This window comes from Rhinolophus hipposideros (genome assembly GCF_964194185.1).
Source record: "Rhinolophus hipposideros genome assembly, chromosome: 9".
Classification (NCBI taxonomy): Eukaryota; Metazoa; Chordata; class Mammalia; order Chiroptera; family Rhinolophidae; genus Rhinolophus; species Rhinolophus hipposideros.
In genome coordinates, this window is record NC_138055.1 from 70,368,221 (window position 1) to 70,390,116 (window position 21,896).

The following is a 21,896-nucleotide window of genomic DNA, read 5'->3' on the forward strand; positions in this document are numbered from 1 at the left end:
GGAAAGTTCCATATTGGGGCTTTAGGTATCCAATAAGTAGCACCAATAATCTCTCTACCTAAGTTCTTAAAGAATACAGAAATAAGATTCAGACAGATGAAGACCAAAATTTGAGTTTTATCATAGATAAACCCAGTGGAAAGCATAACTTACAAATGCAACAACAGAAAGCTAAGTCCTTGACACTGAAACAGACTAACCAACTCTTTCCCATTGGGGAGGGACCCTGTAAAACTTAATGCTCAGGACAGAATCTGTACTATGCAGGCAGCTGATTCCCAAGGAGAAGACAAGAGGGAGGGCTACACTACACATGCCAATTTCTGTTTCCAACTCTATGAAGCACAATTGTCTCCTCTTCTTCTAGGAGTAATAAATAAGGGGGTGGGGGGGTAAAATCCAAAATTCAGTAATTCTTATCAATGTCCCCCATAGAATTTTTCATAGAACTAGACTAGGTAAACTTAAAATTTCTATTGAAGAGGAAAGGGCCTAGCAAGCCAAGACAACATTGAAGATATAAAGCTGCAGGTATTTGATATAAAGCAATACTAATTAAAACAGAATATTGGTACAGGGACATATTACAGGTAGATGAGACTAAATAAAAAGCCTAGAATCCTAGTATGCATTTATAACTACTTGATATATGACACATGTGGGACTACAAGTCCAAGGGATAGTGAGTTTGTGGTAGGCAGAGATTTCAGAGATTTCCTAAAGAAGATACAAAGGACACTGACAATCAATGGAAAAATTGGCAAACTGGTCTATATTAAAATTAAGAACTCTGGTTCATCATATGAAGAGATTCAAAAAGGTGACCACAGAGTAGAAAAATAAATGTCCAACAAATATAACTGAAAAAGGACTTGTAGTTAGATTATATAATAAGTTCCACATTCATATGAAAAAGATAACCCAACAGACTTGAAGGGAAATTTCATATAAGCGGATAGCTAGATGATCAATATACCTATGCAAAAGTGCTACACTTTCTTAATCTCCAGTGAAGTATAAATTAAAATGACCAATACACACCCATAAGAATTAAAATGAAAAATACAGACAATGCCAAGCACAGGCTAAAGATATGGTGCAACCAACAGCCTCTACCTGTTACTGGTGGGAGTGTTCATTGCAACAACCATTTTGGAAAACTCTTTGGCAATATTTTTTAAAGCTGAACACATGCACACTAAATGGTACCATGATTCTCCATCTGAGTATGTACTGAACAGAAACGACTACATCTTTTTCACCAAAAGGTGTGCACAAAAGTTCATGGGAACACTATTCCTAAAAAAACAAATATCCATCCATATCTGTGAATAAACAAATGGTGGTGTATTTATACAATGAAATACTGTATGGCAATGAAAATAAAGGACAACTACAAAAAATAACATGGATAAAACACACAAACATAATGTGGAGCAAAAGAGGCCGGGTTCAGAGTCCAAATTTTGTGATTTCATGGAAGTTTATAACCAGACAGTTATAATCTATGACATCAGGATACAGAGGTCAGCCTGTTATGGCAGAGGAAGTGGACAGTAACTGGCCGACAGCACAAGGGGGGTTTCTAAGGTACTGGCAACCTTCTGTTTCTTAATAGGAACTTGGTATTGTTCAGGTTGTGAAAATTGCTGTGCTGTAAACCTAAAATGTGTACACTGGTGAATGTATGTTTTATATCAATAAAAGTTTGCTTTAAAAAAGATTTAAATAATGTGATGGCTGAAGGATGCCGCCCACCCCTTCCAAAAGTTGTTCCTATACTAATCCGCAGAACATGTAAATACATGAACTCACATTATGTAATAAAAGGACTTTGCAGATGTGATGAAGGATCTGGATTGAGATTATCCAGGATTATCCTGGTAGGCTCAATGCAATCACATGGGTCTTTCTAAAAGGAAAACATATGGATCTCTGTCTACAGAAAGGAGTGGCACAGTGACGTAACACAAGACTCGACCAGCCATTGCTGTCTTTGAAGATGGAAGAAAAGGCCGTGAGCCAAGGAATAAAGGCGGCCTTTAGAAACTGAAAAAGGCAAGAAAATAGATTCTTCCCTGAAGCTTCCTGAAGTAATGTGGCCCTATCAACACCTTATGTTTGACCTCTAGAACTGTACAAGAAAAAAATTTGTATTGTTTAAAAATACTCTTTCTGGTAATGTGTTACAGCAACAAAAGTTAATTAATACATGATACATTCACATATTGAAAGGTACGAAAACCTTCCAGAAAATAAGAATAAGACAAAAAAGATGAAAGTTATAGGAAAGTATTGCCTGACAATTACAGCAGTTTGTATAAAAAAGCCACTGCAGGAACTGGTAGGTATTCTGTGCCTATTGAAGCTGAGGCTAGATGTCATCAGTGAAGTCGTTGAAAAGTTTAAGTGGAATGTACCAGAGGACTGTGAAAATCCATACCAGCCCACAGATTTTATAAGCTAAAAGGTAAACTGCAAAATAATAATAATAACTTTTAAACTACTTAAAATGTATTATATCAATGTATTATATATCAATTATATCAATGTATTATATCAATTATATATTGTGCACATACCAATGTCTCAGTTACTATATTACACATTTTATTTTATACAGGAAGAGATATGCGAGTATATTATCTCCTATGGTTGTGGCTGTTATTCCAAGAGTACAGATAGAAAACCTGGAAGGCAAAGGTTACCCCAGTATCTTAAAGTGCCAATACTTGGATCTAAACTCCAAAAACTCCCCTTCCTTTTATATTGAAAACAGCAGAAACAAGCATAAACCTTTTCAGTTGAACATAAAACTAAACTGAAAAATACATTTATATGGTTCAAGGTATGCAAATCCATCAATGTGATACATCACATAAACAAAATAAAGGACAAAAATCATATGATTATATCAACAGATGCAGAAAAGATTTAACAAGATACAACATCCATTTATGATGAAAACACTTAATAAAATGGGTATAGAAGGAAAACACCTCAACACAATAAAGGCCAGATGTGACAAACCCTCGGCTAATACCAAAATTAATAGTGAAACACTGAAGCCCTTTGCTCTACGTTCAGGAAACCGACAGGACTGTTCCCTATCACCTCTGTTTTTCAACATAATATTGGAAGTCCTTGCCAGAGCAATCAGGCAAGACAAAGAAATAAAAGTTATCCAAATTGGGAATAAAGAAGTTAAATTGTCACTTTTTGCAGATAACATGATGTATATAGAAAACCCTAAAGACTCCACCAAAAAGCTATTAGAAACAATAAACAAATACAGTAAAGTACATAAATCCATTGCATTTCTATACACTAACAATGAAATCTCAGAAAAAGAAATAAAATAAAAACAATTCCTTTTCCAATTGCAGCAAAAAGAATAAATTACCTAGGAATAACTTAACCAAGGATGTGGAAGACTTATAAACTGAAAACTATAAGACATTTTTAAAAGAAATTGTAGAAGGCACAAAGGAAAGGCATTCCGTGTTCATGGATTGGAAGAATCAACACAGTTAAAATGGCCATATTACCCAAAGGAATACACAGATTTAATGCAATCCCCATTAAAATCCAAATGGTATTTTTTAAAGAAATAGAACAAAAACTCATCAGATTTCTATGGAACCACAATAGACCCCGAACAGCCAAAGCAATCCTAAGAAAAAAAAAACAATGCTGGAGTTATCACACTCCCTGACTTCAGCTTATACTATAGGCCAACAATAATGAAAACAGTATGGTATTGACAGGAAAACAGACACACAGGCCAATGGAATAGAAATGAGAACACATAATATGGACAGATAATTTTTGACAAAGAAGCCAAAAATATACAATGGAGAAAAGACAGCTTCTTCAATAAATGGTGCTGGAGGAACTGGAAAGCCACGTGCAAAAGAATGAAACCTGACTGCTATCTGTCACCATGTGCCAAAATTAACTCAAAATGGATCAAAGACCTAAACATAAGACATGAAACAATAAACTATATAGAAGAAAACATAGCTATGAAACTTATGGACCTTGGGTTCAAAGAGCATTTTATGAATTTGACCTCAAAAGCAAGGAAAGTAAAAGCTAAAATAAATCAATGGGACTATATCTAACTAAAAAGTGTCTGCACAGCAAAAGAAACCATTGACAAAATAAAGAGGCAACCAACTGAATGGGAAAAGATTTTTGCAAACACTTTCGATAAGGGCTAATACCCAAAATATATAAGAAACTTATACAACTCAACAACAACATAAAATCAAACAATCCAATTAAAAAATGGGCAGAGGATCTGACTAGACATTTCTCCAAAGAAGTCATACAAATGGCCAATAGACATATGAAAAACTGTTCAACATCACTAATCATCAGAGAAATGCAAATAAAAACTACGAGATATCACCTCACACCAGTCAGAATGGCTATCATCAACAAGACAAATAATAAGTGTTGGAGAGGCTGTGGAGAAAAAGGAACCCTAATACACTCTTGGTGGAAATGCAGATTTGTGCAGCCGCTATGGAAGGCAGTGTAGAGTTTCCTCAAAAAATTACGAATAGAATTACCATATGACCCAGCAATCCCTCTCCTGGGTATCTACCCAAAAAATCTAAAAACATTTATCTGTAAAGATATGTGTTCCAATGTTCATTGCAGCTTTGTTTACGGTGACCAAGACATGGAAACAACCAAAATGTCCTTCAATAGATGAATGGATAAAGAAGTTGTAGTATATATACACAATGGAACACTATTCAGCCATAAGAAAAGATGAAATAGTACCATTTGCAACAACATGGATGGATCTTAAGATCATTATGCTGAGTGAAGTAGTCAGACAGAAAAAGTCAAGAACCGTATGATTTCACTGATATGTGGTATATAAAACTGAAAACAACAAAAGAACAAAACAAATGAAGAAACAAAAACTCATAGACACAGACAATAGGTTAGTGGTTAAGAGAAGGTAAGGGAGGGGAGGGGAGTAGATACGGGTAAAGGGGATCAAGTATATGGTGATGGAAAGAGAACTGATGGGATGGTGAACACACAATGGGATTTATAGATGATGTAATACAGAATTGTACACCTGAAATCTATGTTACTTTACAAACAATTATCATCCTAATAAACTTTATAAAAAAGAAAAATACACGTATAACATATTACATCCCCATTTTATGTAAGCAAACCCTTCTTACTTTGTTTCATGTAGTGTTCTTTTCCTAAATCGAAGAGGTGCTATGTTGGAAACAGGAAGCATAAGAGCACTTCCTTGTTTCTCAGGGGTTAAATTTTGTTCTGGATCACTGATTACAGCCCTATACAGCAAAACACAAAGTTTGACAATTAAATGGTATAATGAATTGTGCTTGCATTCACATATTTATAAACAGTTAGAAAGCCCATATACTAATGCAAATTTAAATATAATCACCTTGTAGTGGCATGGTGAGGGTGAAAACATTAACAAGGTAATTTCATGAGATAATGGAAGGAGCTGCATTGAAGACTGCAAGTATATTTAATTATTTCAAGAATTTGCTGAAAAGTATGCATGTAGAATTATCATTCTCACTGGTACCAAGCAAAATAATATTTTTTTAAAGCTAAACTTAATCTTACTTCTTCCTTGAAGACATCCTATTCCAGTTTCTTCTGAAATCCTGCGATATTTACATGTTTTCCTTCAATTTAGCACAGCAAATGCTAAAAGTTTATATAGTTTTGTAAGGCCTATGAAACTTACACTAAGTCTTACATTCTTACAGTTAGTCCCACAGTTCCCAAACTAGTCACCAAGTCAATCTGGGGTGCCCCAACGAACTCACAGGGACACTGTGGGATATTTTTAATTTTTGAGGAAAACACAGTAAAACACAGTAACTAGATACCACATGAACTATTAGCTCAAGGTAATTCACAGTTTCAATAAGAAATCGTATATAAAACTGAAAACAACAAAAGAATACAACAAATGAAAAAAACAAAAACTCATAGACACAGACAATAGGTCAGTGGTTACTAGAAGGTAAGGGGGGGAGGGGAGTAGACAAGGGTAAAGGGGATCAAATATATATAGTGATGGAAAGAGAACTGACTCTGGATGGTGAACACACAATGTGACATATAGATGATGTATTACAGAATTATACACCTGTAGTATGACGACACATCTTTGCAAAGCTGGGCTTTCTACAGTCCTATGATAAAAAAATAAAAAATTAAAAAACAAGTGCCACGTGGAACAGAAAGTGAGGGTGGCAGCATCCTGAGCAATTCTAAGGTTTGAGAGACTGCAGTGCACCAAAGGTGTATATATCCCATTAGGAAGTAATCATGGCCATTTAAGAATGAAAAAAATGCATTTTCTTTCGATTTATGTGTATAATTTTTTTCAAATGGCCATTAAGGTGTTAGGAAGTAAATATTCATTAAATTGTTTAGACAAAAGTATTTCATAAATAGAACTGATGGGTATTTCTATTGATATCGAAGTGCTATGGAAACCGTACTAACACTATGAGTGTGCTGAACACAGAAGATTTGGGAACCTCTGAGTCAGCAACCTGACCTAGGGTATGGGTTGTTGTGCATAAAAAAGAAATTTAATAGAACTTTCTGAATGAATTTCTATTACCAGTTTCTAGCTCTCACCTAGATAAGTAGTCTGTCATCACTTGCTCTGCAACAGTCTGTTTCTTCTTCTCAGCGGCCACCATTTCCTAAGAAGAGAAAATAAAGAAAATCTCATTGTCCATAAAGCAGAATAATACTATAATTAATACAAGAGCCCAAAAATATAAACCACTCACAATACATGAAGCTGAAAATGAATTAGAATTATTGAACCCTATATCAAAAATCTAAACAAATCAACAAAAGCCTGCCATCATTAAAAGGATAATAGTTATTTTTTCTATGCATATAATCCATTAATAATACTTTGCCTACTTTCCTCAATGACTATTTTGACTAACCTATCTTCATACTCATATGTTTTGCTATTCCAACTCATCTGAAAGTATTTTTACCACATTTTAGGTCATATCAAATTGATTTCAATCATTCAATTCCAGTTAGATTATCATATAACTATAATCACTAAAATGTTTCTTTGGAAGGGTAAAAAGAAGAGGTTAAAATATTAAAAAGTCAAATAAATCTTATTCTATTTTTTTAATGTAAATTACTTTCTTCCCCATTGATCAACCTAATAAATGAAATCAAGTAAGACAATGTTGCTTAATATAGAGGCTTTGTAACTTTAGAAAGAGTGCTCTATTTGAATCTGACAAATTCAAATAAAAAAAATTAAAGGTATATTACAGAAACAAAAAGTAGAAACTCCTAATAAATCTGAAAAAGTTGAGCACAATCATTTAAATGTTAGTGTATAATCGAAGTTGGATTCTTGTTTGGTAGAAATGTAAGATATATGCTTACACATCCAACTATGCCCCATTTAACTTTTTTATCATTTAATATATAATTGCATCTGTGTTCTTTAAGCTCATGATACTTTATAATGATTTTGTTTTAGTAACAAATTTAAAACAGCCAACTAAAAAGTTAAAAAATGAGTAATTTACAGGTAAAGCAAGATATATTGTGTATCAAAGGGTGATTCGGAAAGTGGGCACTCACTAAAACATGAAAATTACATATAGGAAAGATCAGTCAGACACAGATGTAAAACCCAGAAGTAAGCAAAAGAGGTGAGATTAATGAGTATAGAGCCCATGCAGAAAGCCCACCTTGAGTGCTGACATCTATGGTGGCTTATACTTTGTAGGAAAGGATAGAACCAACCTCAGGCACATTGATTTAGAGGTCTGTATAAACATAAAGCAGATTAGAGGCAGAAGTCACACTGATTCAAAGAATCTGACACCATTGGAAAATGATAAGCAAACTAGAAGATGTGGTCATAAAAACTTTTGGCTTACTGCTTCTGTTGTTCACTTAAGAAGTTAAAAATTATACCAAAACTTTTCAACTGACATTTTAAAAATAAATCTATACTAATATTTGATGCAATCAAAGAGTACTCATATAAACATTTCTTTAAAAAACACAGGTAAATGACGGTTACTACAATCAACTAAAATGTACTTGATGGTAAATTTAGATATCTTATTTCCACTAACAAAATAATTTTAAGGAAGAGAAATCCATTAACACTCAGAGGGCTTTGGATTATGCCAAGAATAATACGCAATTGGCCTTAAGGATTGGTGACATGCATTTCAAGCATAACTTCAGGAACACATCAAAATAAGCCTTTTTTAAAACACTGTTTTGCCTTATAAAGTAGTTTCTTTTCTTTCAGAATGATCCTTCTAATTTTCCTTATTCTATTAAGCATAAATATCTAAATACTAATAGGCACCAAAAATAATATGCATGTGATTTTATTTAAAAAACTGTAACAAATTAGGAACTTAGGACATCCACAGAAAATCAGTCCACGTCGTCGAGATAGATTACGTACTGCTGTCAGTTCAGGAGACAGTGATTCTGGATGAGTGTGATCCAAATAAAAATGATAAAGTAACTGGCTAAATGCATATTGCTTTATAATTATTTAAGCCATCCAAATCAGAGTTTTCCCAACTTTTGAGCCAACACACACTGGTATTCCATCAACCCATTACAGGTGCGCGTAAGATACTAATCACCTGGGAGAATCTGAGGAGACCAGTAGACTCCCACTTCCAGCGACTTGATCAGATTACTCCAGGACACTATAGAAATGGGTTATTATTGATTTGTACCGGAACTCGTCTAAGCAATACTCATCAAACAATATCAAAAAACAATTGTTTTTTGTATAGGATAAAATTAATAGTTAATATTGAGAGTCTAGAGTTTTGCTTCCCTTTTCCTAAAGAAAATTTACTTTATTCCTGTCTTTAAATGGCCTCAATTTCTCTAGTTTTATTAGGTGACGACTCTCAAAACAATAACCCAAACTACTTTTGGGGAGAGGAGCAATGACAAATGAGTCCACTGATATAAATAACAACCAATTAACATTTGGACCAGCATAAACAAAATTTTTACAAACTCTCAGAGATTCAAGACAATTTCTCCACAGTAAATAAACCAAACATCAATCATTTGTAAAAATGAGGGCTCAATTTGCACATTAATGAATGTTTACTTCAGTCTAAATTCAAGTTTGGAAATTATTTATTCAAGTGTAAGTTATAAAATCTTGGAGGGCAAATTATCTCAATGGTGTATCAAATAAGTAAAATTAATAATAACTTACAGCATCAGATTTTCTTGTACTCCGCTGTGCATCGTAAGGATTGTCTGCATAACCCTGCTGTAAGAGGGCTTTCCTATCCAGAGTTGTAAGATCAGTGATTGCTTCTTCCCCTTGTACACACTATGCATGAAAGCAATAAATTAACTCTCATACACATACTTAGAATATTTGTTTTTTAACAAAATAAAGGATTAAATAACCACTGGACACGTCAGTGGTTATATGCATAGGGATTAACACTACAGGCTCTGACGATCAGATTTCCTATTTGAATCCAGCTCTTCCACTTTCCAGCTAGATGGCCTCTCTGTGCCTTGGTTTACTCATGGAAATAGGAATCAATAATACTAACTACTTCACAAACACACATAGAAAAAGATTAAATGAGATGGTACATGTCCAACATTTATAAATGTCCAACACTTACTGTACTTGACATACAGTAAGTACTAAATAAAAGGTAGTAACTATTATAACTATTATTTTCTAATTGAGTCTTTGTAAAGTTAATAAATGTGGGTGTGCCTACTCCTTTACACAATTAAATTCAGAAGTAAAGTACTAAAATATAGGGTGAATCCTTTGAAGTAAAGGATTCTTTGGAATCCTAAAGAGATTAAACACTAATTTTTTTCTCTCAATATAAGATGTGCTTATATTCTCTTAACAACAACAAAAGAAGTGTCCCAATAGGATAGTAACTGTCAAAAACTTAAAGATTTAAAGAGTTTCCCCCAGGGTTTGTTTTTACTTTACATCTTCCTTGAAAGGTCCATGTTCATACTCTACTGTCTTCATGGCCTTTGGTTACTACCTGAAATTTTATTATACATCTGTTTATGTTTTTATGTTGCCTGCTTCTACTGCTATAAATTCATGAGGGCAGGAACCTTGTCTGCCATTTTTATTGCAGTACCCCTGGTGTCAGGACAGGACCACATTGAGTGAGCATTCCATAAATATTTATTCAATGAATGAATAATGAATCTTGTCTAAGTATTAATTATTGAGAAATAAATTTAAGAGGATACGTTAAACTTCTATTTATTTACCTGCTAATATATTTGCCAAATTTTCTTTCAAACGTAAAGCTCTGGATAGTGTTTAGGTTGGAAGAAACTAACAAGAGCATTTTTTGTTTCAGCTTGTTTTTAACATTTTACAAAAGGGACACAGTGGTATTGTATTTCCACTTGGTGTGTCAGACTTAACCTCCTCAAACCAGACTACCTCATGGTCTTCCCCACCCTTCCAATTGCTCAGGCCAAAAGGCTTAGAGTCAGTCTTCATCTTCCTTTCTCTAAAACCTACAACAGATTCATTAGCAAATATTCTCATCCCTAGCTTCAAAATCTGTCCAAAATCTGGCCTCTCATCAGATGCGAAAGAGTTGTGAAATTATCCTGCCTACTATTAGACATTATATGGTTATATTTGTGTACTTTGTTTGGATGTGGAAAATTTGTTTTAAGATAAAGAAGACCTAATAATCCTGTAACTTTTGTTATTCTTTCAGCTAAACATCATGTGATCTAGTTAGTTCCAGATAATTCTTACATACATTAGAAAAAGTAGCTGATATACCACACCTACTTATAAATTAACTTTTTTTTCTTCTGCCCATAGGAAAATGCTAAGCAAATACTACCATCAAATTTCCCTGAAAATACATCATTCTTATAAATCATTAATTGAATTTAAGAATTCTATTTAACTGTTCTCCTCTCTTACGACCAGTAGAATCATAAACTGTGTTTCCAAACTTTTCTCTCCAAAATTCAAGATTGACCTTTCCTGTATGCTTATGGAAAGCCATTACATTTATTATGTTTTTTATTAATAAGATTTTATTAATAATAAAATATTATTAATATTTTTCTGTATTTTTATTTGTGACTTTTTGGTTTTTTTATTAGTTTCAGGTGCACCAAACAAAGTAATGCTTAGACGTTTATCACTTATATCCCTCACACTGTGTGAACCCCCGCATCCACTATCCCTCTGACATCAATCACTGCAATGTACACCTGAAGCTGAACAATAATGAATGTCAACATTTATTATGCTGATTTTCCTCATATACATGAATGGTGAGTTTATACCTAATTAATCTTAAATGAAAGCATAACAATTTTAGCTATTCATAATGCTAAAAAACATCTCCCAAAATGAGACAGAAGACAACCACAAAGTAATGACAGTTTTAGAATAAAACTATAAAGTCTGAAACCACTTTTCATCTTTAATATTTAGACTGTGAGATCAACAGAGTTCAAGACAGTTACATCAAAAACAATGGAGATATACTGTATGATATTTCCAATGCAAGGAAAGTGAAAAGTTGCCAACAAAGACAACTAGGTCATACGGTTAGAGTTTTCATATCTCTGAAAATGGTGATAATAACCCCTTAGGGTTATTGTGAAGAATAAACTAGTTAATGTAAGTAAAATACTTAAAATAGTCTTTGGCACACAGAAATAAATGTTAGCTATTAGTTTTAATATAATAGCGAGACATCAGACAAAAAGATGTTTCTATAATACGTGTTCTTTTTAAAAATTTCATTAGAATTTTATAAAGCCTCATAGATTACCTTGTCATCTGTCTTGTTTCTTGGAGAAGGCTGATGTGTGATATTTGATTTTGTCTTTTCTGCATTTCTCTGACTGTATTGCTTGTATCCCTCTTTCATTTCAGTCTCGTATTGCTGATACTTTAGTTTATATTTGCCTGTTGGTGCTGGTAAATTTTCAGGTATTATGTCCTCTTCCTAGAGGTAAAAAGAAAAAGTATGGTACTCACTAGAGAAAAATCAAAATAATTATTAATTTTCCTTATTAACATTACCAGGTTTACCATTTACCTTAACATTTATGCCTAAGAAACAAACCGTTATATCTATGCTGGAAACAGAGGTGATGTTTAAATCACTTAGCTGTATAGCATCACTGAGCAATCAGAGCAGAAAGAACTGCTCAGAATGGGTGCTGGCCTTCGATGCTGCTAAGCCTGTACTTTGCTTCCCAGGGAATTTCAGTCTTGGTTCTAAAATAGTTTGAGAGGAGGGAAAACAATTTCTCTCTTATTTTTTTTTTTAGGAGTTTTAGATATGTCTTTCCTTCCTGCCCCAGAAAAAAACTCCATTGTCAAGCATTTCTTCCAGAATAGTCATAGGAATTGGATGTCACCAATACTGAGAAGCACTGGTTGCCATTTCTAGAATATTAAGACATTCTTTAATAATACCTTGCAGCATTCTTTGGTTCCCTGCCACATTTCCATGAGCGTGAGAGATTACAGACCCAGCAGATCAGAGAACACTAAAAGAAGTATTTAGCAAACATTATGCCATACACATTGGCCCAGAAGGACAACAACTCCAAAAGGAGTACAAAGCCAGTACAACCCTTAAAAACTGTTGATAGTATCCAAGTCTAATACAGAGGAGAAGGATGAGGCAAAGCTTCAAGTGAAAACTGTAGCCTGATACAGACTAGGGTACTATTGATGCATTTTATACAAAATGAGATTGCAGAGAACAGTTAAATGAGGAAGACCAATAAAGACAGAAACACAAGCCCTACTCATACAATATTGGTCAGACCTGTGTTCATAACGTGAAATAAAACACAAAGTATTGTGTGAAGTATAAATATGTCCCAAGGAGATAAGATACCTTGGAATTAGTATAGATACTTAATTGTTTCAGAGTATAGTAGTAGTCTAAAGTATGAGTCAATTTTCAAGAGATCAATCTTATATTTTTAACGTAGCAAGATCTGATCTAATATGCTGCCATAATTTTTAAATTCCTAGATTCTCTATTAGGATAAATGTACTTTACCAATTTTAAAGGCATTCTTAAAATACTAGGAATTTAAAAATACTAGGAATACTAGGGAGACAAAAATGTAAAACAAAGTAAAATTATTTCACTAACGTCATTGTTTTGGTTGTTAATACATAAAATATGTAAACTGGACAAAATATTGACTGAACATAATAAAATTTCTGGAGTAAATACAAGGCTAAACTGCACACTATAATTCTGAATGTTGGTAATAAGAAATAAATACTAACCAGTTCTTTTAAATGATGCTGAGTATATGGTATTTGACATGGTGTGACCCAATGAAAAGCAGAAGATGAATTTGGTGGGTCAAAATAAATATGAGCTGTACTAAGTGGAATATATGAAAATTCATCCTAAAAATAAAATTAATTACACTTATTATATGCTATATGTAATACCATGCTCAAATATTTATTATATTAAATACCAAGCAAAAATTACCTCATCATCAGAGTCAACAAGGCTTCCCAAATCAAGTCGTGGGACCCTGAAAGAAATAATCTATGCATCCCATAACTTTTAAAAATGAGAATTTAATAGTTGCAAATCATATATGCTGCATCTTATATAAAAAGATACACTGAAGCCAATGGTACACTGGCATCTCCCAGCTGTGATAAGCTTTTGTTAAATGTTCAGTCATTTTTGAGCTGGTTGTTAACACATTATTAAAAACTAAAATTATTCAAACTTATAATTAGATAAGTTATATTAAAGACAAAGGTAATAAATACTCAAAAGTCATCACTTCTTAATGATTTTACTATACTTCACTATTATCTGAGTCTTAGAGGTTATTTACATCTGGTGTACCTGTGTGGTAATATAGTGGCATGTATGTCTTTCAAATAATATTACATAGCTAGCTTGAAATCAACCACAGTGGGATTATTTACACAAAAACTAGCAAATGCTATGAATCAGTACTTGACTTACTACTTTGCTGATTTCTGAGACTTAAAAACGTGGTGGAGAAAATGTTAATAGTGCATATTCAATCTAAAAGTGTATCATGTCTTAATTGCACATTGTGAATAACAAACAACTGAGGAAATACTGTTCTATATTCAAAACTATCACTTGATTCAGCTAAGATTACTCACTTCACACTACAATAAATGAAAATATTAACCAACATTCATGTTGGAACAACACTAGTTCATCAACTGCAACCATAGTTTAGCTAAAGATACAAGAGCTCAGCAAAAAAAAGAAATCTTTCTGTGACAATCAATTGGCTATATGGAGTTTATAATAGAGTTTATATATTGTTAGTATTTGTAAATTGCTCGCTACACATCCTTTACATCAGTAAAATTTATAATCAACTTAAACTATTTTTAAGTCTATTTATAATGAACAATTATATTTATAATAAAGTACACTTTCAGAAAAACAGTTGTTAAAAATATTTACCAACACACAATTGGCTGTCATTACAAATTCAGTATCTTGTATTTAGTGATTCCATCTAACTCTGTTGTTTGTCTAGATGAGCATAAAGATACGTACTACGTAGAACCACAATAAATTGCTGATATTTGCCAATTTTTAATCTATAAAAATGTCAATTTCATGTGATATAGCTTAATTAAGTTCCATTTCCAAGAAGACCTGTAGTCTAAAATACTTGAAAGAATATAAAATAATATCTTTTCAAATTTTAAAAGGGGAAAAAGGTAAAGTATAAAACAAATTACTGTATTCGAGTCCAAAATAAAATTATTTTAATGACATCAACAAAACTCATATACTTCGAAATAAAAATACATTAATAGTTCCTATCAAATTCACTTTGACTCTCCTAATTATAAAATGCAAAATTTTATATGTTTCTTTAATAAACACACTTAGATAAATTTTCTAAATAAAGCAATATTTAGCTTTTTCAAGAAAACATATATTGTTAAAGAAAATAAAAAACAAGAGAAGTATTACCCTTAATCTTTCAGTCCTATCACAAGACCTACTTTAATTTTGGCATAGTAATTTTCAGGCCATCCACATTCATATAAATATGAATTGTGTACATACATATGATTGTGTAGTTCACAATCATAGCTCTGTGTGTGTGTGTGTTTGTATTTATAATTTTGCCTTCTTTTTTTTACTTGTCAATCTATTATAAATATTTGCCCATTAAACAGCTCAAGTGTGTAGAAATGTGACTTACACAGGTAGGCATGAATTCTGCATTGCCCATGATTTGGAAGTCCAACCTTGCTTTAATTAAAAAAAAAAAATAGAATCAGTATGCATATACCTTTTATTTATACTTTAAAAGATAAACAACGAATCAATGCAATAAGGTTAATTACAACTTTTCTCAGTAAACTTTATATGATAAATATTTATTAAGCCCCTTATTATGCTAGAGACAAAGACAGGATGGTAAACAACACAGATAACTCCTGCCTGCATAGTGCTGTCTGCCGGGGAAGACATTCACTGAAACAAACAATAATGTGAAAAAATAAGTGCTGTGACAGAGCAGCTACACATAGGTAGTATGTGTACCCACCCTACTCTAGGGAATGGAGGAAGCTTATATAAAAACAGAAAAGTAACCTTCAAATGGAGTTCTGAAAGATAAATAGGAGTTGGTCAGATCTTTGAGGAGAGAAGGGAGAAAATTGCTTCAGCCAAGAGGGAAAAATTGTGCTGAACCAGTATACACATCATTATAAATTTGTCTAATTCTATAAAATGTAGAACACAAAAAGTGAACCTTAATGTAATCTATGGGCTGTGGGTGATAATGGTGTGTCATGTAGGTTCATCAGCTGTAACAAATGTACGACTCTGGTGGGGAATGTTATTGATGAGGGAGGCTCCACATGTGTGGTGTCAGGGGGTAGATGGGAAACCTCTATACCTTCCATTCAATTTTGCTGTGAACCTAAAAATGCTCTAAAACATAGTCTATTGAAAATAAAAATGACAGGATACAAATAATCCAACTCTTAAATAAAGGTCCAGGTAGTAAATATTTTTGGTTTCATGGGCCATGAAGTCTGTATTGCAACCATTCAACTCTGCTATTGTAGTGAGAAAATGTAGACATTTCGTAAATAAATGAGTACAGCTATGTTCCAATAAAACTTTATTTACAAAAACAGAGCTGGGCCATAGTTTGCTGACCCCTGGGCCTAGGAATTTATATCATATAATTTATCGTTATTGTGGATTGGCTAGCACCAAATTGGCTTCAACTTTTTAAATAATGGTATGTATACTGTTTTTGCAACCTTTTATTATAAGCTATTTCTATGTTACTACTTAAAATTATCATTTTTATGTCTATATAGTATTCTAGCTAAAGGCTGTACCATAATTTATCTACTATTTCTCAATTGCTACATATTTTTCAATTTTTTTCACAATTTAAAAAAAACACTTCAAAAAATACCTTTTTTTCATTTGGAATTTTCAATATTTTGAATTTTTCCTTAGAAGAGATTACCAGGAATGGCATTATTTGCAGCAGATAATTTGAAACCTTTTGTAGCTCAGTACACACTGCCAATCTTGCTTCTAAAAATGTGGTACTAGTTTACAATGCACCAACTCTAGTTCTGACTATTCTCAATTTACATTTTTCCTTTAATTTAAGAGGCATAAAGGTATATCATTACATTAATTTTCATTCCCTTGATTATCAGTGCAGCTGAACAACTTTATATGCTTACTTCCCATGTGTATATATCAGATGATGTTTATAGTGATATTTGAAGCATTACGTACCACTTTTTAAAAAGGGTTTATGTATTATTTCTTGCTTTTAATTCTAACTTTTATAACACTCCAGAAATGGTAGCTGGTAACTATGATATTGAAACTTTGCTGGTAAACTCTAAGAAACAATAACCTGGATATCTGGGATTATTTTTCTTAAGGAACAAGAGTTCTAAGATAAACGTGAATTTGTCCCCTTAATTTCCCACTAGCTGGACCTTCCTAGTAGAGAGATAAAGGCTTTAAGACTTAAAGGGAAATATTATTTGGGCAGAAAAAGTTACTTTCAGAAATTATGTTTTAAAAACTGTTTTGATTTTGTTTGTGATCCCAATAAATTTAATAAAACAATGAAAATATTTTTGTTAAAAACTGAAACCTTGACTTTTTCCTGGTAACTAGGAAAAAAGATTAAGCCTCCATAATATAATAATCAATCAGTGGGAAATATTGTAATACTGTACGTGATATTATTCTGACTAATATGAAAGGCTGATTTGATTCCAATTATCAAATAATTCAGAGTTAGCCAATAATACTGTGAACCATAAAATTCCTAAAGTACCATCTCATTCATGTGAGGAAGACGGTTGAACACAGTCAAGAGGACGGATCTTAAAGTCTGAATTGGAGTTCAAAATCCTGTCAAGTAACTTAATCTTGGAGCCTCAGTTCTTCCATTATCTAAAAGGTTACAAATAACACTTCCCTCAAAGGTTTGTTACAATTAAGTGATGTAAGTTATTGAAAGATTCATCATAGTTGCTAACAAGCAGTAAGCATTTAATATTTGGAACAACAGCAAGAAATATACATCCCTTTTATGTATTTCTCAACTAAAATTTATATTTACCCAAGTATGTGGTGGGTACAGGCAGGGACAAAGTAGTTCTAAATGTGACTCACTTAATCAATGATATATACAACCGTGAAATTATGAAGGTTGAGAAGAATAAAAGTCTTAATAATAGAAGGCCCAGATTCTCTTCCTCCCTAGCTAACACAAAATGTATAGGAACATTTTTTCTTCTTTCTACTATTTCTATTTTTTTATATTTCATGCAGACATACACAGATTGTTTTTAAAATAACAATAAAAAATAAAAACAATAACTTTAATTTTTAAAAATAAATCCAATTCAAGCAGTGACCAATTTTTAAGTAATGATTATCTTCAATTACTTCAGTTCTTTCAAATCAGGGAAATATTGATCCTAAATATTTGTGACTATAATTGGTCACAAAAAAATGAAAAAAGGAGTCACAGCATGATTTAAGGAATCATCCTACAAGAGGAAATACAGTGCACATACTTGTAGTGGCGTCTGTCTTCCAGAGAATGACTGAGCTTGACTCCTAGGAGAAACGGCAACTCCTTTAACCTCCAAATCCATTTAAGTTCACGTGTTTATTCACGCAGTATACTTTTAAAAAGAAAAATATACATAAGATGGTAATTCTTACACTAATTTTAAATAAACCATACAAATTATATAATAATGCTACATGGAAAGAAATCATGTGGTCAATCACTTTTACTTCTTTCACCAAAATTAACTATTTGTGGAGCAATTACATTATGTGAGGCAATATTTGCGGGGCAAATACTAGTCCGAATAATGGCACCCCAAAGATGTCTATGTCCTAATCACCAGACCCTATGAATACGTTACCTTACAACAAAAAGGAATTTTCAGATGTGATTAACTTAAGGATTTTGAGATGTGGAGATTGTCCTGGTTTAATCTGGGGGTCTAATATGATCACCAGGGTTCTTATAAAAGGAGACAGGATGATCAAATCTTATAAAAGGAGACAGAGTGAGAAAGAGAAGATGTAAGAATGGGACCAAAGGTCAGAGAAGAGCTAAGGCGCTAGGTTGCTGGCTTTGAGAAGAGGCAAGGAATGAATTCTTCCCTGGAGCCTCCAGAAGGAACCAGCCCTGACATCTTGATTTCAGCCCTGCAAGCCTCGTCTTGTAATTCTGACCTCCAGAACTGTCAAATAATGAATTTATGTTGTTTGAAAACACTAAGTTTGTGGTATTTTTTTACAGAAGCAATAGGAAACTAATGCATGGACCTCTTCTCTACCACAATGTGATATGTTTATTTTCTCTCTTTCTAAATTTTTATGAGTTTTGATTTTGTCCCAGGAGGCTGATGAAAATATTTTTCAGCAAACACATTATTTAACTAATACAAAGGATAAAATGGAGTGATGGTCCAATTAGTAATTATGAGGTGATAGGTTAAAATGTTTGCAAAGGAATGTTAATCAACTTGCAAATATGTACAAAAAAAATCAGATGAATATCTCCGTCATCCAAATTCTGTATATTTTATTTTAAACATCAACCCTATAACACCAAGGATGCATTTTTGTTTAATGATCCATTCATACATTCTTTTTCTATTATTAGATTTGCATTTATTTTAACAATATTTTTTTTGTTGTTTTTTTGTTTTTAAGGAAAGATAGCATAGCATAGTGCTTGGAGTCAGATTTAGACTAACATCAAAATCATCATTTTTCACACTTTCCCATAATGTAATCATGGTAAGAACTTAATCGTTCTGAGCCAATGTTTCTAATATGTAAAATGAATTTAATGAAAGAGCACCTCTTTCATCCTCCTGTATTGTGCGGAATATGGTTAACATTCAATGCATGGTAGCCATCATTATTATTAAATTATTTTCTATTTCATATCCAGTGAAATCCTCTTACATGAAAGAGGATTCTTACTAACTTATATATGTGGTTCTTTACTAACCAGTTCCTTACTAACTTATATATGTAGTCCCCTTCACCCCACGACATAATCCTCTCCCCTAAAAATCCCATACCCTAAGACTGTAATTCTACCACAAGAGTAAACTCAGGAAGACTGAGTTTAGTAGACATATTCTGAAAACATCACAAATCATCAGTTTTGAAAATATTCCTACAGCGCTAGCAAATGGCTTTCTTTGCAGAAATAACTTCACAAAAAATCAACTCTATAAAGTTGTTATTGGTTTGCTGGGGTAGGGCAGTTGTTGTTTGCTTTTGATCACATCACAAGAACTGTTTTATTTGTCACAATGTTTAGTGGCCAACAAACCCACGTTGAGACAAGGATATTGAATGATCAGCTGGGTGATTTTTCTCCACACATCAGCCACACAACTATTTGTACCTTAGTAACTACTACAGCTACTTCAGATCACTATAGTTCATTTTAAGTCACTATAATTGATTTACCAGTAATAAAAACAACAATATTTATATACTCAAATTTCCAGGTCCTCCTCAATGGCTTCTGTCTCCACCTAAACTGCTGCAATTCATAAGAGGTTACTGCCAGCATGCAATGAATATTGCTGACTAATAGACCCAAATCTCACCATATTATCTTTAATGCCACCAGAAAGAACTGAACTCATCTCCCACTTCTTTCATTTTTAAAAGACAATTATTTCCAATTCCAATTATCATCACTTCTCTCTTGGTTGGCTATAATATTGCTTATACCAAATCAGAACATAACGGAAAGCAAAGAATAAAATGATCAAATCCAGCCCATAATCAAGGAGAGAGGAAAGAGATCTGTAAATACTATTTAGAATTTAAGCTCCGTGTAGGTGAGAACCAAGTCTATTTTGGAGACCAGGTGATAATAGACCCAGGTATCTGAGTTGAACCCGGGGTCATTTCAAAGCAGAGTAATTGGCCCTACATCAGTCCTCCCAAAATTGAGATTATACTTCAAGGCAAGGTACCTGCAATGTACCAGAACTAATTCCTATCAGGGATTCGTGGACTAGGATGGGACACAAGAAACAGGCAACCTGACTTGACCAATAAGCTGGGTCCAGGTCCAGGGCAGGAGGGCTGAATAGGTATTAACTGCGGTGATTCCACGGAGAACCCTCTTGGGACAACTTCAGACAGGACGAGCTGGAAAGAGACAGTTCCCAGCAAAGCCTCAGACCAACTCAGGCCCGCGTCTTCAGGTTGCCTGGCAACAGGCGTCACCACGCTGGGCCTCTAACCCTGCTCTCATTTCCAGAGAAAAGAATCTCGTTGGCCCAAGCACCTTGGTCGATCTATGCCACCTCCCTCCAACCAGGTGTGTAGACAGTTTCTCCTCATTCCCCACCCACGCCACAGACGCCCTCTCAGAGGTACTCACGGAAAAACCCTCGGTGATGACCTCCTTCCGGAACCCCTCCCGGGACTAGCTCCGCAGCGCCTCTAAACCTTGGCGAGGAACTGGAGGGGACTCACCCATCTGCGCTTCTGCGCAGGGAGAGCGCCAAAGCACGACCCGGATCTATGACAGATGTATAATTCTTCATTTATATGAATTCTATTCAACATATTTTATAAAGCTCTATCAGGTGTCAGCTCCCAGAATGATGTTTTGATGGGGAAAATTTTTTAAGCATAAACTCTCAAGAAGCTTGCAATTATTTAAAAAGGCAAGACTGCTGTGTAGTATTATAGAAATATACATACAAGCAGATATTGTTTTACAATGTGTGCACATATACGTATATATGATCATATATATATATATATATATATATATATATATATATATATATATATTTGATTACAAATTAAAATATTCATATAATGGGAACAGACTTAGGAATCAGGAAACCTCCATTTCATTCTTTGCTCTGCACACAATGTCTTTGAGTGTCGCCTCTTCACCAATACAAGGAAAGGTCTGGCTTAAGGTATTTCCAAGGTTATACTCCACTCTAATATGCGTAACTTTCCTGAATTGCACAACCGAGTGTCGGATACCCAAACTTTGAACTAAGATGTTCTGAAGCCTAATCCAGTTCTCTTCCCACAAAATCAAGTTGTTTATCTAATCTGCAGTGTCTTTTTGAAATTAGGTCCCCTCAAAATATATGTATTTAAATTTGCAGTTGGAGCCAGTTTGGGAAGTAAAAATACATTTTAAAGTATAAAAACAGTGAAGTCAATTGGTATAAGGTATTCCTTCCTCTATTTCTT

General features: G+C 33.5%; 1 protein-coding gene across 1 annotated transcript in view; it reads right to left on the reverse strand.

The window, feature by feature from the left end:
* The window catches only part of CAPS2 (calcyphosine 2), a 42,845-nt gene extending 21,735 nt beyond the window's left edge, over positions 1 to 21,110 (reverse strand). The window contains exons 1-8 of the mRNA XM_081060230.1: positions 21,058 to 21,110; positions 18,194 to 18,304; positions 15,319 to 15,368; positions 13,587 to 13,632; positions 11,886 to 12,062; positions 9,290 to 9,409; positions 6,670 to 6,737; positions 5,214 to 5,333 (exon numbers count right to left, since the gene is read on the reverse strand). Coding sequence (XP_080916356.1) covers positions 5,214 to 5,333; positions 6,670 to 6,737; positions 9,290 to 9,409; positions 11,886 to 12,062; positions 13,587 to 13,632; positions 15,319 to 15,368; positions 18,194 to 18,274 — 662 coding nt within the window. The 5' untranslated portion in view covers positions 18,275 to 18,304; positions 21,058 to 21,110. The remainder of the gene's footprint in view (positions 1 to 5,213; positions 5,334 to 6,669; positions 6,738 to 9,289; positions 9,410 to 11,885; positions 12,063 to 13,586; positions 13,633 to 15,318; positions 15,369 to 18,193; positions 18,305 to 21,057) is intronic.
* Between the last annotated feature and the right edge of the window lie 786 nt (positions 21,111 to 21,896).